General features: G+C 39.3%; 1 protein-coding gene across 1 annotated transcript in view; it reads right to left on the minus strand.

The window, feature by feature from the left end:
* VWA3B (von Willebrand factor A domain containing 3B) overlaps nt 1-19,771 on the minus strand; it is a 195,941-nt gene that overhangs the window by 122,281 nt on the left and 53,889 nt on the right. The window contains 1 exon segment of the mRNA XM_021716551.1: nt 6,014-6,210. Coding sequence (XP_021572226.1) covers nt 6,014-6,210 — 197 coding nt within the window.

Raw genomic sequence — 19,771 nt, forward strand, 5'->3', positions numbered from 1 at the left:
CACACACACACTCACACACACACTCACACACACACACTCACACACACACACACACACACACACACACACACACACACACACACACACCCACACACACTCACACACACACACACACACACACGAGGGAGAGAGAGAGAGACAGAGATATTAGTAATGCAGAGAATTAGATATTCTACCAGGTTGAGGGAGTAAGATGCGGGCAAGTCCTGGCAAAGAAGAAAGAGCTCACAGTGGAAGTGGACTGGAGGGCCAAGGAGACCATTCTGGAGGAGGTGGAACCGAGACTTACACAAAACCTCTTTTCATACTACCCCCAGCTGCAAATGAAGCAAAGAGGCCAAGAGCCCCATCCTACATCTACCATCTTCTACTGAGATGTACAGAACTGGTGCAAGGGCAGCTCCCCACCCCCACCCCAAGGAGTGCTCTCATCCTCAGATCTGTCTCTACTACTCATCCAGCTGGTGTTCATCAAGCATTCCTCCAGGCCAGGAGCACTTTTAGGCACCAGGAATACAACCCAAGAACAAACACCAAAATTCCTGCCTTCATAGAGCTCACATCACAGGAGAAGAGTCAGATAATAAGCAAATTGTGATATATTATGCAGGATGATGACAAATAGAGAAATATAAGGCAAGGAAGGATACAGGACTGAGGAAGACAGGGCTGGCGAGGAGAGGGAAACTCTTACAGAGAGTGTGAAATATGAGCAAAGACCTGAAGGAACAAAGAGTAGGGTCCGGAGGAAGTCAGAGGACATCGCAAGGGCCAAAGTCCTAAGCTAAGAGCCTGTCTGGCATGTCTGTAGAGCTTTAGGAAGGCCATTATATCCAAAAGAGAATGAGGGAGGGAAGAAAGAGTGAGATGAAATGAGGAACACGAGGAACACGTGAGGAGGCAGCCAGGCGCAGTTCCCATAAAGCCTGACAGCTGATGGAAATGACTCTGGCTTTTGCTCTGTTTAGAAAAGGGACCCCCTCAGAACTTTAATAGGAGCAGTGACACAACTCATTTATAGTATCGCAGGATGACTCTGGTTACCCTGTTGAGAACAGGGCAGAAGCAGGGAGTCAGGAGGTCAGTTAGGTGCATGGCCCAGGGCAGCAGCAGCCCTGGTGAGAAATGGTCAGACCTTGAATGGCAGATACATTCTGAAGACAGAGCCAACAGGATTTAGTGAGAGATCAGAGGTAGGAATGAGAGAAAAGAGAGGAGTCAGGAATGATTCTGAGGTATTCAACCTGGGGATCTGAAAGAACAGAGCTGGAACAAATTAACAGGAGGAAGACTGCAAGAGAGCAACTTTGAAGGAGGAAGCTCAAGATTTCGTGTCTGGTCAGTGTAATCCCAGCACTTTGGGAGGTCGAGGCGAGTGGATTGCCTGAGTCTGTGGGTTCAAGTCCCACCCGGGGAACTTGGTGAGACCTTGTCTCTACAGAAAATCAAAAATTAGCCAGGTGTGGTGGCGCGCACCTGTAGTTCTGGCTACTTGGAAGGCTGAGGCGGAAGGATCGCCAGAGCCCAGTAGGTTGAGGTTGCAGTGGCCAGGAGCGTGCCACCGCACTCCAGCCTGGGCGGCAGAGTGAGACTCTTAACTCAAAAAAATAAAAATAAAAAGATAGATTTTGTGTCTGATGTGTCAGGTTTGAGATACCTATTAGGCATCCAAGTAACATGACAAGTAGTCAGGAGGAGATCTGGGAAGGACCTAGGACTGGAGGCATACATTTGGAAGTCCCACCCCTGGCATGCACAGGGTATTAAAAGCCATGGGACTGGTTGTGATCACCTAGAGAAGGACTATGGAGAGAGAAGAGGTCTGGGGACCACGCCTTGAGGCTCTCCAGCATGGAGTTGGGGTATGGGAAAGAAGTAACAATGAAGACTGAGAAAGAAGAACCAATGAAGCAGGAGGAAAACCAGAACAGGTGAAAACAGGTCAAGTAAGAAAGAGACTGAGCAAGGACCCCTGGATGTATCAGTTCAGGTATCCCTGGAAGAAGGGGGTTTTGGTGGAGAGATGGGGACTTTTTCCTGATTGGGCTGGGTTCAAGAAAGCACAGGAGGAGAAGTGGAGAAAGAAAATGTATGAATCTCTTCTGATGAACTGAATTTGAAAGAGGAGCAGAGGACCGAGGCAAATGAGGGAGAGTCAGAGGCAAATATGGGAATCGAGAAGATGTTTCTAAGATGGGAGAAATAGCAGAATGTTTGTATGCTGAAGGGAAAGATCCAGAAACAAGGGCAATATTGAGGACATGAAGTAGGAAAGGGAGAATGGATGAAAGAGGCAAGAGAGATCCATGTACACACAGAGGGAGTGGCCTTAGACAGGACAAGGACAATCCAGCCTGTGAAAAGGAAAAACAAAGGTAGCACACACAGACGCAGATGTGGGGGTTTGATATGGAGAAAGATATTCATGATGTTCACATTCGTGTTTCATGACATGGGAAAAAAGCTTCCATGCTGAAAGTGAACATGGAGGAGGAGGTGCTGGACATTTCAGGAGAAAAGTAGAGCAAGAGGCCAAACAGATTGTTAGGCAACACAAAAGATCCACCGACATTAGAGGGCATGAATTTAAGGTGAAGCCAGGCATCATGGATGGGCATTTTCCTTCTCTTTCTGCCGGTGCAGTCAATTAATTGCACAGGCATAAACCAGAAAGACAAAGAGTTGAATTTAACCAGGGTTCAATTTGGAGTTTTTCCAGATGGGTGCAATCGTGTAAGAAGGGAAAATTGGTTGAGGATGCATGGGAGAGACAAAGAGATGGAGAGGACAGAGAAAAGGTGTTAGAAACAGTAACATGCATATCCCAGTGGGGTCGACAGATGGGTGGGACTGGAACAATAGAAATAATCCAAAAATAAGTGATCAGCAAGTAGGACATTTAGAGTCGAGGATGTGGGTTATGATTAAGAGTTATTTGCAACGACAAAGTCGAAGTCATGCCTCAGGTAGGAGTGGCAAAGGAGTGAAGGAGCAAGCCATTGGAGAAGACGAGGTCAAAGAAATGAAAGATCGGGGTATAGGAAGGATCTTCCACACGGGATTGAAATCACTAAGAACTAAAACAGACATTAAAGCCAGTGACAGCAAGAGAGAAGCTGTCGTCTTCAAGGACTGATGAGGTTGAGCTAAGACAGTAGGTGACAGGCATTGTAGCGAGTGTGGTAAGATATAGTCTGATAACAAGGGAAGAAGGAGGGAGGGAGGGAGAAGGTCAAGAAGGAGCCAAGAGGAACAAGGAGGCCGCCACCCACCAGGGCCCACAGGTTCCAGTGGAAAGGGAGAGAAACCAGCTGCCCACTCCAGGGGCTGCCAGGAAACAGGGTCCTGGAGAGGGAATCCGGACAAGTAGGGAACAGGAACATTTCAGAAGACTGGAGGCTCTGAGGGGTTTGCTGATGACTTCAAGTCCTAGAGGGTAGAGTGGAGGGATTTTAGGAGTTAGGAAGGAATACAGAAGGTCAAAGAAGGGATGTTTGAGGCATACAGGGATGAGAATTCAGGACTCTCATGAGAAGGGGCTGAAGGACTAAGATGAGATCAGCACCCACTCCCAAGGCGGGCGGAGAGGGGAACCACATCTCTGTCGCAGTGCAAGGATGGAAGGAGAAAGGTGTCTTCTCTTATTCTTGCCACATGCCTGGCATTGTCACCAAAAGAGTTCTCCATTCCCTCAATCCCCTCACATGGCATATCCCAAGTGTGTCTTATATATAGCTACACGGAAAACCACCAGACCATATGCTACATAAAGGCAAGCTTTGTGTCACACGGCAGCATATTCCTTGAACCGCTACATAACAAAGCTTTTTGGGTCATTGATTTCTCAGTGTCAATGGGTTTCCTGTATCTGTACCTATAAATTGGTTTTTATAGTTAAACATTTAGGGGGTCCTACCCAGTGGGAGTCTGGAGGAACTCTAAAAAAAACCTACCTATTTAACCACCTCATTTTCTCCCTACTTTATACACATCATAATTTTAAGTGTAAATCTAGTTTCAAATATGTGTTCCCAAATTGTCCCATTTTCACTAATATTTGTGAAAGAGATTAGTTGTGCTATATAATTCTCAACCTACTATTATTGGTAAGCACAAAAAATTGAGGTAAAATTCTCTTTTTATAAGTCATTTTCTTCAAACTGGTCCTGTGAGATTTCATTTAAAATTGTCAAGAAAGAATCAGGAGACAATTAGTATTAGAGCTAGCTTGAGTATACTGCATTGCCATGAGCTTGCAGTTCAAATAGAAGGGGATTAATATTTTGAAATATCAAGGGTCTAATGTATTTTTAAAATGAAAATTTAGTTATGTATGATTTCCTGAACATTACTGAGTAATGTCTGCAAAACCAGAAAAGTGTGCTGGGGGAGGAAACCCACAAATGAGATTTTCCCTGCACTGTGGCAATTACTCTGCATCCTAGGACAAGCCAGGAAACAAGTCTTGCGTCAATTCTGCATTTTTCTAATTCAATTTTTGTATTTTCCTCCTTTCAGTGCATTATAAACACACAGCAGTAAGACGGCAGGAACACAACATGGTGTGGCTAATGTATCCCCAGAGGAAAGCATCCTCCTTGGGGAGGGCGTGTGGTGCTCTGTGGTCAGCTGTTGTAGCTACAGACATCTCAGTAATGATCTTGACATTGAATTGGAGGCTTCAAGAATACATAAAGTGACACAAAGTAGAATGGTGGTGACAAGAGGCTAAGAAAGGGAGTGAGTAGGGGGAATAGAAAGAGGTTGGTTAATGGGTACAAAAATACGATCAGACAGAAAGTATCAATTCTAGTTCTATAGTACAGCAGGGAAATTATAGTTAGCAATAATTTATCGTATATTTCAAAATGGATCAAATAGAAGAACAGTAATATTTCCAACACGAAGAAAAGATAAATGTTCGAAGTGATGATATCCCAATTACCCAGATTTGATCATTACACATTATATGTATCAAAATATCACATGTACCCCCAAAATATGTACAGCCACTAGATATCAATTTTAAAAAAGAAGAAAGTGACTCTGTATTTTGGGAGGGCCTGACGTCCTGTCTGCATGTGGCTCCTTTTAAGTTCACTTTACTTTACAGTGTGTACCTGGGAATTTACCACCTCCTAAAAGGACTTTTTTGTTTGTTTGTTTTACAAATCTGCAGTATTCATTTTATCCTGATTTTCTGTTTCATACTGTGACATTTCGTAGTATATCCACACTTCTACACTCTGGACCCAGTCTTCTGGTACCTGTCCTACAACTCGCAGTTTCTCAGAGTGTAGCCTCTAGACCAGAAGCTTCACCATTGTCTGGGGATTGTAATGGATACACAATCTTGACCCCCACCTCAGACCTACTGATTCATTCACATGGTACTAGAGTTTAGAAGCTACTGCTATTGTGTATCGTCTTTCCATTGGGAGCCAGAGTGGGCACTAAAAGAAGCTACATTCCCATAAGACCCACTGGGCACGATGAACTATACAGCTTTCAAAGTTTTCAGTAGACACCTACCTGGTGCTGAAAACCTTTGGAAAATCTGATTCTATATTTACTGGGATTCCCCTATTTGCTGGCTGGTAGTCACTAGAATAATGCAACTTTATGACAATGAAAATACAAGAGGACCACAGCAAAGCCTGCTTCACCAATGTTTCCCTCTTCTACTCAATAAGAGGAAACAAAGTGCTTCTCTATTTGCACTAGTCTGAGACTCATAGTGCCTGATTCCTACAAGCCTAGCCCTTGGCTTAAGTATAATTCACTTATGCTTAGAAATCATTCCCAGACTTGATCTCCACCCTCACAGTTACCTTTTAGAGAAGGGTGAGGTGGGAAGCAGAGGGAATCCTTGCTTCGTGGAAACCCAAGCTCGTTTCCCTCCCTGCTGCTCTTCACCATGGGTCCTGCTCTTGGTTTCTGACCTGAAGGAGGCCTCACCCACCCAGGGATTAAAGGGAGGCCACAGCCCCTCCCAGGAGTTCACTTCACCTACCGCACTGGTCTGTATGGTCTCGTTCTCTGGTTTGGCTTTTATATCAACAACTCCATCAGCATGTCGGAAAGAGCAGTCAGCAAGGATATCATAAAATGACAGTTTCTGGGCCTTCAAGCCATACTTCTGCAGCCACTTCTTGGAGTCCCAGGTGTCTTCTGGGTTTGACATACTCTCGACCGAGGTTGTTCCCAACTCTGTTTTTGAAATCACAGCTCATCAGCTATTGATATTGCTCATGCCACTCATATCACACCCCCAACTTAATACTTACCAACTTGGAACATGTTTTTTGTTAGATACATAGGCCATGTTTCATTGCAGAAAACATGCTTTTTAAAACAGGACTGGAAAATAATTAGTTCACAAGACTGGAAAGCAGGATATCGGTTACTTCATCTCACTCCCTGTTCTACCTAAGTTGATTGGCCCCATGCCTGAGTGGAGGAGGACAGTAGACTCAGGCTGGGTGTTAGTAGCTGTGTGTGTAAAGTTGGAGTCAGAAGTTCTGGGTTCAAGTCCTGGCTCCATCACCGGCTAGCTTGAGCAAGTTGCTCAAACACTGGATGAGTCATTTCATTTGGCCTCTCTGAGCTCAGGCAGAATTCCTCATCTGCAGATGGAAAATATTATCTGCTAGGCCTTCCTAGGTGTATTGCAGCAATTCAGTGAGAAAAGTCATGTGAAAGTCCTCCATGTACAGTGTAGCACCTTGGTAGGGTGAAATTGATCACAGTGAGAGTATTTACAGAGTCTGAAAATCTGCACATCCTACCAGGGCTTCTTTAATTCCAGGAAGTGGGCTATTAACACTCACTTGCACACTACTGGAAGGAAGGCAGAAAGGACCCTGAGCTTCAATCCTTATAGGAGCCCTAGGAAGACCAGGATGGGGTGCTAGGTAGGGAGATGCCTATTTTTTTTAACAGCATGTACTGTCATATATGAGATCCATGAGCACTACGGGTTAATTTGTTTCCACTCAGACCAGTGACTCTCAACCCTCCATAATGGAATCCTCTGAAGAGCTTTAAAAAATACTGATGACTGGGTCCCCTTCATTAGATCCCATTTAAATGGGTCTGCGAGTGTGACCTGGATATTGGGATTTGTCAAAGTTCTCTAGGTGATTGTATTGTGCAGCCAAACTTTGCAACTGGCTTCAGGTGGAAAGAGCTTTCTCAATTACAACTAACTTGGATGGATTTAGAGTCTGTAATACTTAGTGATTTATTACAGAAAGAAATATCTGAGTACTACATGTACTTACTCATAAGTGGACCCTGAACATTTATCGTAATACTATAAGAGAGGAATTGGCAAGAGTGGGAAACTTCCAGGAGAAGGAGGGGGGCACATAACATCAATAAGGGTACACAGACTTTACCTGCACGATGATCACTCATGTACCTAACCCTGAATTGTACCCCACATCTTTAAAAATCAACCAGCCAAACAAAACTCCATGAGTTAATGTTTCTACCAGACACAGGTGCAAGTGAAATTATGCTATTAATTTAAAAGTAGCACTCATTAAGGGAAGCAAAAATATAACCCAGACCTACCGATTACTATATTTAAGGGAATTAGATAAAGATTTGAAGAAATAAAACACTTTATAGTCAATTGTTTCTCTATAATATGTAAGGATCTGCCCATTAATGCTTCATGTGATTTATGTCCTTGAATTTTAATAAAATATATTTGAGAAAATTCACTTTGAAACCTACCAGAGTTAGAACTTCTCAAAGAAGCTTGCTCTGGCTTTTGAACTTTAAAATAAACCTGGCATCAAAAGCCCCTTGGACCACCATCCCCAGTTCCAGTAGTTTGTTCCTACATGAATCACAAAGCATCATTTCACTTTTCTCAGAATCAAGCCAGAAGCTTCCCCGAGCTTCTAATCCCTAGGGTTTTCCTAGCACACTCTCCAGCATCACAAGGAAGCAGGAAGGTGCTGGTTTTGACAGGGAGATCAATCAGCCTTCTTGGAGAAACGCTTTGGGTGACTATTTTTCCTCAAGTTATTGTTAATTACATTCCAAGTCTTTGTTTCTTTTTAAAATCTACTCAGGAGGACATTTTCTTTTCTCCCTCCTTTTTAAAAAATCAGTAGATATTGCAGGAAACAAATTTTTCATTCAATTATCTTCAAAGCAACACACCCTTTATTACATTCTTTTGCTCTGTTTTGGGTTGCCTTCTTTGAAAAGAGATGAGAGCCCTTTATCAAGCATAAATTCAAATTTACCATAAAAGAACTTGTACAAACACATTCAAAACAATCCTAGCAAGAGTTTTTAAGGCACCAGAGAAAAACTGTTGACTCCTAGCTTCACCCAGGATCTGGCAGTGTAGCCCTTGAGTTTAGGATGCAGGCTCCCAATTAACATCTGAAAAGGAGGTTCAGGAAGACTCCAAAGAAAACAAGGAACAGTCAAGCAATCAAAAGCAAATAGCCTGGGTGCTCTAATGCTGAAGAAAGGAAAGCAAATGGGGGGAAATCTTTTTCACTATTTACACCAATTACTGATTGAGCCTCATTTTCTCCCAGGAGGGGTAGGGAAAGACATCATCTGTTCATTAGCACCACTTACTAAAGGGTCCTTTCCATTCCCCTGCAGTTATCTTAATTAAAAGTGTTACATGAATTCTCACCTACAGAACCTTCATTTGTTGTAGAGGTGTGAGCTCAAAGCTAATCCTGATTGCAGGGCTTTTCTACTCCACTGGACAGATTGCTAAAGATTTTCTTTCAGTTATGGGCAAAGGAAGCCAATGGCAGAGCACATCCATGCCACAGAATTAACTAGCCCGGTCCTCTCCACCTTACTTATCAATTTCGGGCCGTTTCTCAATGTGTAAGTCCTACTGAACAATGCTTTTGAAAACCATCACTGCTATAGCCAGGACCTCAGGCAAAAAGATAAGTTGAGTATAATTTATCAGTACCCACTCTCTCCCTCTGTCCCTCATCCACCTACCCTCAAGGTTCAGTTCAGAGGCATTCAGTCATCAAGGAGGTATCACTACCGTAACTGTCTTTCCTCATCTTTCTCCACTGAATGTGACTTGTCCAGCACCTCATTCCTGCCATTCCAGAGATCTGTCAAGGATACCTTCAAGGGAACTGTCAGTGAACGATAAATAGAGCTCTAAATCTGGAACCAGCCCCAGAAAACATCCAGTCTGGTGTTTCCAACAGTGGGTTCCACACAAACTGCTTCTACTACGTGTCAGTGGCTGCTACTCAGAAAGAGGGTTCCATGGGCAAAAGTCCAGGGAGCTTAAAAAGAAACAGTTTCAAGGGGTTCTTGATCACAGGACTCTTCTAAGACTTTCTTATGAGAACGAGTAGTGGGGCTCACCACGAGTAATCCATAGTTATTTAGTCCCAGATTCTTCCTGCATGGAACATTTTGGAGGGGTTTGTTTTGGAGGGGTTTGTATTTGATAGATTACAGCTTGGTATACACTGTCCACCACTCTTGTGATCACAGTGAACAACCCTTGGCCATCACATGGGAACTGGTACAGGAAAAGAACACTGTGAACTAGTTAAAAACAAGATGGAAGGGAGGAAGGAAGGAAAAGGGGAGGGAAAGAGCAAAAGAGGGAGGGAAAAGAACTCTGTGAAGTAGCTAAAAAGGAAGGAGGAAGAGGAAGGAAGGAAAGGAGGAAGGAGGGGGAAGAGAAGGGCTACAGAATTGAGGACAGCTAGGAAGGGAGGGAAAAAGACAGCAACTATCAGGAAAAGAACTCTGGGTCCCACCTGCTGGTGAGATGGATGAGGTTTTCAGCCCTGTGAGCCAGCTCAGCAGACAGCAGCTGCAAGGGCTGTGGGTTTTTGAAGGTGAGATGAAGCCCATCCCAATCTGAGACCCAGGGCACAGGTGGTGACAGTGTGGTGCGAGAGAGCAGCCTGTCCCTGGGCAGTTACACCTTTTGTCTTATGTACTTGCTAATCGACATTTTCTGTTCATCTACACTTGCTAAAGCACCACGTGCTGAGTTTATTTGCCACTGCAGGGAAGCCAAGAAAAGGCTTGGCTTTTTGGGGGGGAGAAGGGCTTATTCACTGTGGAGATCTGAGTAAACATTCTTTGGAGTGCCCAGGAGTTACACACATGAGCTGAATGAAGCCCAGTGAGATGCAGTGATGTGTCTGAAGTCACATATCTAATATCTAATATGTGACTGAGTCCAAATGGGCAGTTTTCGAGTCTGCTTTTGTGTAGACTGTCCTATAACTTTGGAAAGGCCTATTGAAGTATGTAATAATTAAGTTCAATGGGAAAGAATCCTGATGGATTCTAGGCTCTTTCTCTTCTAAAATATTGTAAAATGAGGTTTTTTTTCCAAGTTGGAGTCTCACTCCGTCGCCCAGACTGGAGTGCAGTGGCACACTCACGGCCACCCAGCATCGACTTGCTGGGCTCCAGTGATCCTTCCGCCTCAGCCTTCCAAGTAGCCAGAACGACAGGCACACACTACCATGCCTGGCTAAATGTAAAATGAGTTTTACTTCATATTTATATGCTTGTAAAATCAAAGTAAAATTTCTGTTATAAAGAAGGCTCCATGGCTTACCCTTGTTTAGAAACCAGTGGAAAAATGATGCCAATCCGGAATGTTCCTAATTCCAATAATCCTCAGGGGGTGGAGGTGGGAGGGAAAGAAAGAAAACAAAAAACCCAAAGAGTCAGAAAAGAAGCAGACATAAAAATGAAGAACCTCAAACACCAATAGCAGAAACAACACAGAAGAGGAGTTAATGCCTTCTTAAAGACATGGTTTTACATTTCTCGCACCTTCTCTCCTGCCTTATAATTCTAAAAGAAGAAAGCTTTAAAAGAATTACTTTAGATGCAAGCTGTGAATGAGGTAGCTGCAGAAAGAATTTTTTAAACTATAGCACCTGCCAGTGGCTGCTGAGAAATACGGAGTAGTTGATTCAATGACAAATCTGCATGAAGACAAAGAAACCACTACAGGGAACACAGACTGCCAGAGAAGAATTACGAAGACCATATTTTAATGTGTCTACATCTAAATGGACACTTAAAATAAATTGAAAATAGTTGAGGCTTTGTGAGGTAGGAACAAATTGTACCATAAGCAATTACTTCTTTGAAGATAGCTGTGACATCGCAAGATAAACACAGACCAATTCAAAATGTTTGGTACAATATGGAACAATTGAGATTAAGACGTGAGAAAAGGATTGATGGAGTTTGGCAAATTTAGACAGAGAGATCTGAAATTCGTGTGATAAGTAGTGATGATGGGAACTTTGAAACATAGCGGGAATGCAGGAATTAAGCCAAGACAGAAAGCTGAATCTGCTACCCTTGGAAAATTAAAATATTTGCCACCTTTTTGATCTTGCATTACTGTTGCCAAGGTTTATTTTTTTAAAAATCTTTAGTCAGTATATTTATCTCATGCAGCCTTTGTTTGTTTGCTTGCTTGTTTGTTTGAGTCAGAGTCTCACTCTGTTGCCCAGGCTGGAGTGCAGTGCATGCTATGGCCACCGCAGTGTTGACCTGCTGGGTTCCAGCGATCCTTCCATCTCAGTCTTCCAAGTAGCTGGAACTACAGGCACTCACTATCATGCCCAGCTAGTTTTTTTTATTTGTTGTAGAGATGAGGTCTTACCATATTGCCCAGGCTGGTCTCGAACCTGCGGGCTCAGGCAATTCTCTCACCTTGGCCTCCCAAAGTGCTGGGATTACAAGCTTGAGCAACCAAGTCGGCTATCTCACGCATTCTTAAAACAATTTTGAGATATAATTTATATCCCATAAAATGTAACCTCTTAGAGTACATAATTCAGTGGCTTTTTTTTTTTTTTTTAGCACATTCGCAAGGTTGTGCAACCATGACCACTGTTTGATTCCAGCACATTTTTATCATCCTCCCATAAAACCTCATATCTATTAGAAATCAGTGCCTATTTCTTATCTCTCTCCACTAATCTACTCTATGAATTTACCTAATCTGGGCATTTCATGTCAATGAAATCATACAATGTGGTGCCTTTTGTGTCTGGGTTCTTTCACAGCATAATGTTTTCAAAGTTGATCTATATGGTACCAATTATCAGTATAAAATTATTTATTATGACTGCACTTATTCCATTTTAGGGCTATACCACATTTTGCTTATCCATCAATCAGTTGATGGACAGATTTGGATTGTTTCCACTTTTTGGCTATTATGAATAGTGCTACCATGAACATTAGTGTACAAATCTTTATGTGAACATATGTTTTACACTCTTTTGGGTATATATCTAAGACTGGAATTTCTGGGTCATATGCTATCTCTATGTTTAACATTTTGAAGATATGCCAGACTACTTTCAAAACAGCTACACTATTTTACATTCCCACCAGCAATGTGTTAGAATTTCAATTTCTTCATATCTTGCCAAAGCTTGTTATTGTCTCTTAAATTATAGTCATCATAGTGTAGATGAAGTAATATTTCACTTTTGTTTTTATTTGCTTTTCTCTAATAAAGTGTTGAGCATCTCTTCATTTGCTCATTGACCATCCGTACATCTTCTTTGGAGAAATGTCTATTCAAATCCTTTGTTTATATTTTATTAGGTTATTGGTCTTTTTATTGTTGAGTTGTAAGAGTTCTTTATATTTCCCGGATCTAGAGCCTTATCAGAGATATGATTTGCAAATACTAATATGTTGTGTATTGTCTTTTCAATTTCTTGATAGTGTCCACTGAAGCATGTAACTGCAAATTTTTTGAAGTCCTATTTACCTATTTTTCTTTGGTTGTCTGTGCTTTAGTTATCATAACTAAGAAACTACTGCCTAGCATAAAGTTACAGACATTGCACCTAGATTTTTTTCTAAAAATTTTATAGTTTTAGCTTTTACATTGAGGTCTTTGATCTGTTTTCAGTCAAATTTTTGTTTATGGTGTAAGGTAGGTGTGCAACTACACTCCTTTCTTTTGTATGTGAATATCAAGTTGTCTTGGCACTATTTATTGAAAAATTATTCTTTCCCCAATCAAATTATCCTTTCACCCTGGTTGAAAATCTGTTGACAGTAAATGTACAAGTTTACTTCTGAATCCTCAATTCCATTGACCTATATGTCTACACTTATGCCAATACTTCAATATCTTCATTATTATAGTTTTGTAGTATGTTTTGAAAATGAAAAGGGTGTGTCCTACAACTTTGATTTTCTTTTTCAACTATTCTATGTCCCTTTCATTTCCATTTAAATTTAGGATCAGTCTGTCAATTTCTGTCAAAAAAAAGTCAGCCAGGAATTTGTAAAGATTATTTTGAATCTGTAGATCAATTTTGGAAGTATGGCAATCAACAATATTAGGTCTTCAAGTTCATGAACATAATTGTCTTTTAATTTGTTTAGGTCTTTTTAATTTCTTTCAATGATAATCTGTAAGTTTCAGTGTACAAATTTTGAACTTATTTTGTTAAATTTATTTCTAATATTTTAACTTATATTTTAATATTTTTGATGCTACCATATTGAATTATTTTTAAAATTTCATTTTAGATTATTTACTGCTAGTATATAAAAATACAATTGATTGTTGTGTATTGATTTTCTAGTCTGCAATCATGCTGAACTCATTTATTAGCTCTAATAGTTTCTCTGTGGATTCCTTGGGGTTTCTATATATATGATCATGTCATCTGCAAATAGAAATAGTTTTACTTCTTACTTCCAGTCTGGATACTTTTTTTTTTTTTTTTTTTTGAGTTGGAGTCTCACTCTGTCGCCCAGACTGGAGTGCAGTGGCCACTTCCGGCCACCGCAGCCTCGACCTGCTGGGCTCCGGCGATCCTTCCGTCTCAGCCTTCCGAGTAGCCAGAATTACAGGCATGCGCTACCACGCCCGGCTGATTTTTTGATTTATTGTAGAGATGAGGTCTCGCTGCCCAGGCGGGTCTTGAACCCGCGGGCTCAGGCAATCCACTCACCTCAGCCTCCCCAGTCTGGATACTTTTACTTCATGTTCTTGACTAGTTGTGCTGGCTAGACTCTAATACAATGCTTAACAGAGGTAGAGAGAGCAAACATCCTTGTCTTATTTCTGATATTTAGAAGAAAGCATTCAGTCTTTCACCATAAGTATGATGTTAGTTATAGGTATTTAATAGATGCTCTTTGTTAGGTTAAAGAATTTTTCTTATATCCCCAGTTTGTTGAGTGTTTTCATCATGATAAAACGTTCAATTTCACCAAATGATTTTTCCGTATCTGTTGAGATAATTATGTGGTTTCTGTTTTTATTCTATTAATATAGTGTATAACATTGATTGGTTTTTCATATTCCTGGAATAAATTCCACTTGGTCAAGTTGTATAATTCTTTTTATATGTTGCTGGATTTAGTTTGCTAGAACTTTGTTGAGGATTTTTGCATCTATATTCCTAAGAAATACTTTAGTTTCTTTTCTTGTAATGTCTTCATCTGGTTATGGTATCAGGGTAACATGGGTCTCACAAATTGATTTAGAAAGTTTTCCCTCCTCTTCAATGTTTTTAAAGAATGTGTACATAATTGGTGTTAATTATGTAGCACTATTCATATTAACCAAGATATGCAATCAGTTTAAGTGCTTATTAATGAATGAATGGATTTTAAAATATGGTATATATACACAGTGGAATACCATTCAGCCATAAAGGAGAATGAAATCCTGTCATTTGTATCAACATGAATGAATCTGGAGAACATTACATTAAGTGAAATAAGCCAGATGAATACCACATGATTTCATTCATGGGGAATCTAAAAAAAACTTATCTCAAGAAGTAGAGAATAGTAGTTACCAGAGGCAGAAGAGGAGAGAGAAGGAATGAGGAATGGGGAGAAGGATACATTATAATAGTTAGATAGGAGGAAAAAATTAAAGAAACCTATTATACAGCAAGGTGACTATAGTTGATTATTTATTATGTTCTTGAAAAATGCAGAGAGCAGATGTCAAGTACTTTCACCACAAATATGTTAACTATGTGAAATAATGCAATTGTTAATTAGCTAGATTTAGTCATTCTAGAATGCAAAAATACTTCAAAACATCATGTTATACAAGATAAATACATACAATGTTATCTGTAAAATTCAAAAAATAATTTTTTAGGAATTGGCATTAATTATTCTTTAAACACTTGAAAGAAGTCACCAGTGAAGCCTTTTGGTTCAGGCTTCTCTGTGTGTAGAAGATTTTTAAAAGTTACTCAGCCTTTTATGGCAGATCTATGCAGAATTTCAATTTCTTCTTGAGTCAGTTTTGGTAGGTTTTTGTCTTTCTAGGACTGTGTCCATTTCATCTAGGTTATCTTATTTGACATACAGTTGTTCATAGTAGTCTCTTATAACATTTTTATTTCTGAAAGTATGATAATCATGCTCCCTAATTCATTCTGATTTTAATAGCATGAGTCTTCTCTAGCTCTTCCTTTTTTACTTTTTTATTGGTTAGTTTAACTATGGATTTGTCAATTTTGTTGCTCTTTTAAAGAACCAACATTTGATGTTTGGATTTTCTCTATTGTTTTTCTATTCTCTATTTCATTTATACCTTCTCTAATCTTTATTATTTCCTTCCTTCTGCTTGTTTTCACTTCAGTTTGCTCTTCTTCCAATTTCTTAAGGCAGAGGATTATTGAGTTGGAATCTTTCTTCTTTTTCAATATAGGTGTTTGCAGCTAAGCACTGCTTTAGTTGCACACCATAAGTTTTGGTATGTTAACTTTTTGTTTTAATTCATCTCAACTAGTATTTTCTAGTTTCCTGTTTGATGCCTTTAACCCATTGGTTATTTAGAAATATGTTGTTAATATTCACTTATTTGTCAATATTCAAATTCTCTTCTCTTATTGACTTTAAAAATTTCATCTATTGTGGTCAGAAAAGATACTTTGTATAATTTGAATCTTTTAAAATGTACTAAAACTTTATAATGGCCAAACATATGGCCTATTCTGGAGAATGATACATGTATACTTAAGAATATATATTCTACTGGTGTTGCATATAGGGTTCTATAGCTGTCTAGGAAGTTTAGTTATAGAGTTTCTCATTTCTCTGTTTTCTTGTCAATCTTCTGCATATTTGTTTCATCCATTATTGCAAGTGGCATAAAGAAGTTTTCAATTACCCTTCAACTTCTCTAGTTGAACTATAGAAGACCTTTCAATTCTGCCAGTTTTTGTTTCTTATGTTTGGGGGATTTGTTGTTATGCGCATATATTTATAATTGTTGTATCATCTTAGTAAATAACTGACCTTTTTATTATTACCAAATATTCTTCCTTGTCTGTAGTAAGAATTTCTGTCTTAAGGGCTGTCTGAAATTAGTATAACCACTTCAGCTCTCTTTTTGTTACTGTTTACATGGTGTATCTTTTTTCCATCCTTTACTTTCATCTAAAACATGTCTCTTGTAGACAGCCTATAGTTGAATCATGGGTTTTCTTTTTTCATTTGCTTATCTTTTCCATTCAATTGAAACGTTTAATATATTTACACTTTTTTTTTTGTGATAAAGCCTTGCTATGTTGCCCAGGCTGGAGTGCAGTAGCTATTCACAAGTGTACTGTAGCCTCAAACTCCTGACCTAAAGCAATCCCCCTGTCTCAGCTTCCCAAGTCGTTGAAAGTACAGGTGCATGCCACTGTGCCCAGTCAATTCATTTACATTTAATATAATACATGATGTGGTAGAATTTATGTCTGCCATTTTTTATTTGTTTCCTACATGTCATATTTTGTTATTCCTCTATTCCTCTATTATTGCCTTCTTTTGCATTAAATAGATATTTTCTTGTATTTCAATTTAATGTACTTGACATTTATTTTACTATTTCTTAGTGGCTGTCTTGGAGACTATAATTAAAATCTTAATTTATCAAAATATAGTTCAGATTAATAGCAACTTAATTTCAATAGTATACAGAAATATTAAATCTAGATAGCTCCATTTCCGCCTTGCTCCATTGTGCTGTTATTCTGATATAAATTATATCCTTATATTTGTGTTCCCACCAGCAAAGATATAAATTATTGCTTCATAGACTTCTCTTTTAAATCAGGTGAAAAAAGAGTTACAAACAAAAAAATACATTTATACTATCTTTTACATTTACCCACATAGTTATCTTTATTGGTGTTCTTTATTTCTTCATTTGGATTCAGGTTATTCTTTAATTTTTAAAATTTTATCCTGAAGGACTTTCTTCAGTATTTCTTGTATGGAAGGTTTACTAGAAATACATTTTCTTGGGATTTGTTTATATTAATTTCTCCCTTTTTATATAATGGCTTTGGTGGATACAGTGTTCCTGATTGACAGTCTTTTTCTTTGACAGTTACATTCCACTGCTTTCTGGTCTCCTTAGTTTCTGACACAAAATCAGTTTGTCAATCTTACTGAGTGTCCCTTTTAGATGATAAATCACTTCTCTCCTGTTGCTTTCAAAAGTGTTTTTGTTGTTGGCTTTCAACAGCTTGATTATGATTTGCCTAGGTGTGGATATCTTTTGAGTTTGTCCTACTTGGAATCCCTTGAGCTTCTGGGATGGATAAATTAACATTTTCCACAGATGTGGAAAGTTTCCAGTCATTATTTGTTCAATTATTATTTCTGCTACTTTCTTTCTCCCCTATCCTTTTGGGACTCCCACTGTTGATAGGTTTTATGGTATTCCATAGGCCCCCGATGCGCTGTTTATTTTTGTTGTTGTTGTTTGCATTCTTTTCTTTAGACTAGGAAATCTCAGTTGACCTACCTAAAAGTTCATTGGTTTGTTCTTCTGTTTTCTCAAAGCTAGTGTTGAACTTCTCTAGTGAGTCTTTCATTTCAATTTTTGTACTCCGTTTTTTTTTTCAACTCCAGAATTTCACTTTGGTTCTTAATTTCCCCCTCTTTTCTCTCTCTCTCTCTCTCTCTCTCTCTCTCTCTCTCTCTCTCTCTCTCTCTCTCTCTCTCTCTGTCTGGAGAGACGTTGTTCTTATATTTTATCCCTTGATTCTTGAGACATAGTTTCCTTTAATTCTTTGACATATTTAAAATAGCTTATTTAACATCTTCATCTAGTAAAGTCAATGTCTGGGCTTTCTGAGGGACAGTTTCTATTGATTGCTTTTGCTTTTTTTCCTATGTATGGGTCATATGTTTTTGTTTCTTTGCTTGTCTCATAAATTTTTGTTGACAACTAGACACTTCAAGTAATAAAACGTAGCAACTCTGGAAATCAGTCTCTCACCTCCCCAGGGTTTATTGTGGTTCTGTTTGTTATAATTTGTTTAGTGACTTCTGAAGTCTAAAAAATCTGTATTCTTTGTTTGTGTGGCCACTAGAGTCTGTGTTCATTTAATTCAGTGATCAGCTAATAACTAAACAGAGATTTTGTTAAATGCTTTGAATTGCCCTTTGCCAAGGAGTGGTGTGTGTATTGGACCACACTTTCAATGCTGTAGCAGTTTACAACTCTGTCTCAGCTTTCACTTCCTGCTTGTCCAGAGCTTCAAGATCATCCCAAGATGATGGCTTAGGACCTTCTTAAAACTTTCTGGCATATGCACAGCCCAGCCAAGCTCATAGCTCTATGCATGTGCACAGCCTTCTAGATTCTCAGGAATATATCAAAACTTTTCAAATGCCAATGTACATCATTTTTTTCAGCTTTCCCTGGTAAGCTTTTCAGTTTATCTATTGTCTGTCCTGACTATTATCCACAACCTCAGGCAGCCACAAAATTAAACAATCACCTCTCATTGTTTTTGAAATTATTCCCAGGGAAAAGGCTTTTCACACTAGAGAAGCTCTGAGCTAGGTCAAATATAGACAACTTTGCAAGTGAGGTCTCCCAGAGAATGATCAGACTAGTCAAATAATGAGAATTCTCTGGAAATGACACTTTGAAGGAACTCCAACTCCATTTTGCCCCCTCCAGTGGCTGCCAGGCTGCAGGTTTCCACTACTACTGCAAGCTGTTTTTAGGATTAGTAAGGAGTTGAAGAGGGGGAATGTGAATAGGGCAAGTTAAAATGCCACAAGCTTACTGTACTTACAGAGATTCAGTCACTGAATCTTAATAAATACTGCCCAGATTGCTGTACACCTTTGGTTAATTTCTAGAGTTCTGAAAATGTTGGTTTTCATAGTCTTTATTGTTTTCATGGAGGAAAAAATTTTTGAAGGTCCTTAACTCTGTTATTTTTACCCAGGTATGTTTAGTCTTTTTATAATTAAAGGGTTCAAATATACTGAATATAATTACTCAATGAATTAGCTGTGCTTTTCCACAGTCACTTTTTAACTTTGACATTTCATCATTCTTGTATTACATTCCAATATCTTTCCTAAATTAAATGCGTCACTTCTACAAAATTCTAATCAACCAAATCTTCTCTCACATTTTGGGGAAAATTTTTGAGCATCAATTCTGAGTTGTGGGAGCATTACAACTCAGAGTATTAGTTGTGGTGTTCAGACGCCATGTGTGTTTTTTTTCTGAGACACAGAACTCACTATCCATGAGAAAATACATATTTGAGTAAACATAGTCTTGGTTCTTTCTAGCATTTTCACTTGTGGCTTATTAATCGGCCTTGCCAATGTTCTCTTGGTTATACAGAAAGCTTTAAAAGTATAAAGGAATGTTGGAGAAAATGTGAGTTCTGGGAAGAAACATTATTTTATACCTTGCCTTGCCTGAAGTGTGAACACTTTGACAATTGTG

Source organism: Carlito syrichta, unplaced genomic scaffold, assembly GCF_000164805.1.
Source record: "Carlito syrichta isolate Samal-C Ts95f unplaced genomic scaffold, Tarsius_syrichta-2.0.1 Scaffold308837, whole genome shotgun sequence".
Classification (NCBI taxonomy): Eukaryota; Metazoa; Chordata; class Mammalia; order Primates; family Tarsiidae; genus Carlito; species Carlito syrichta.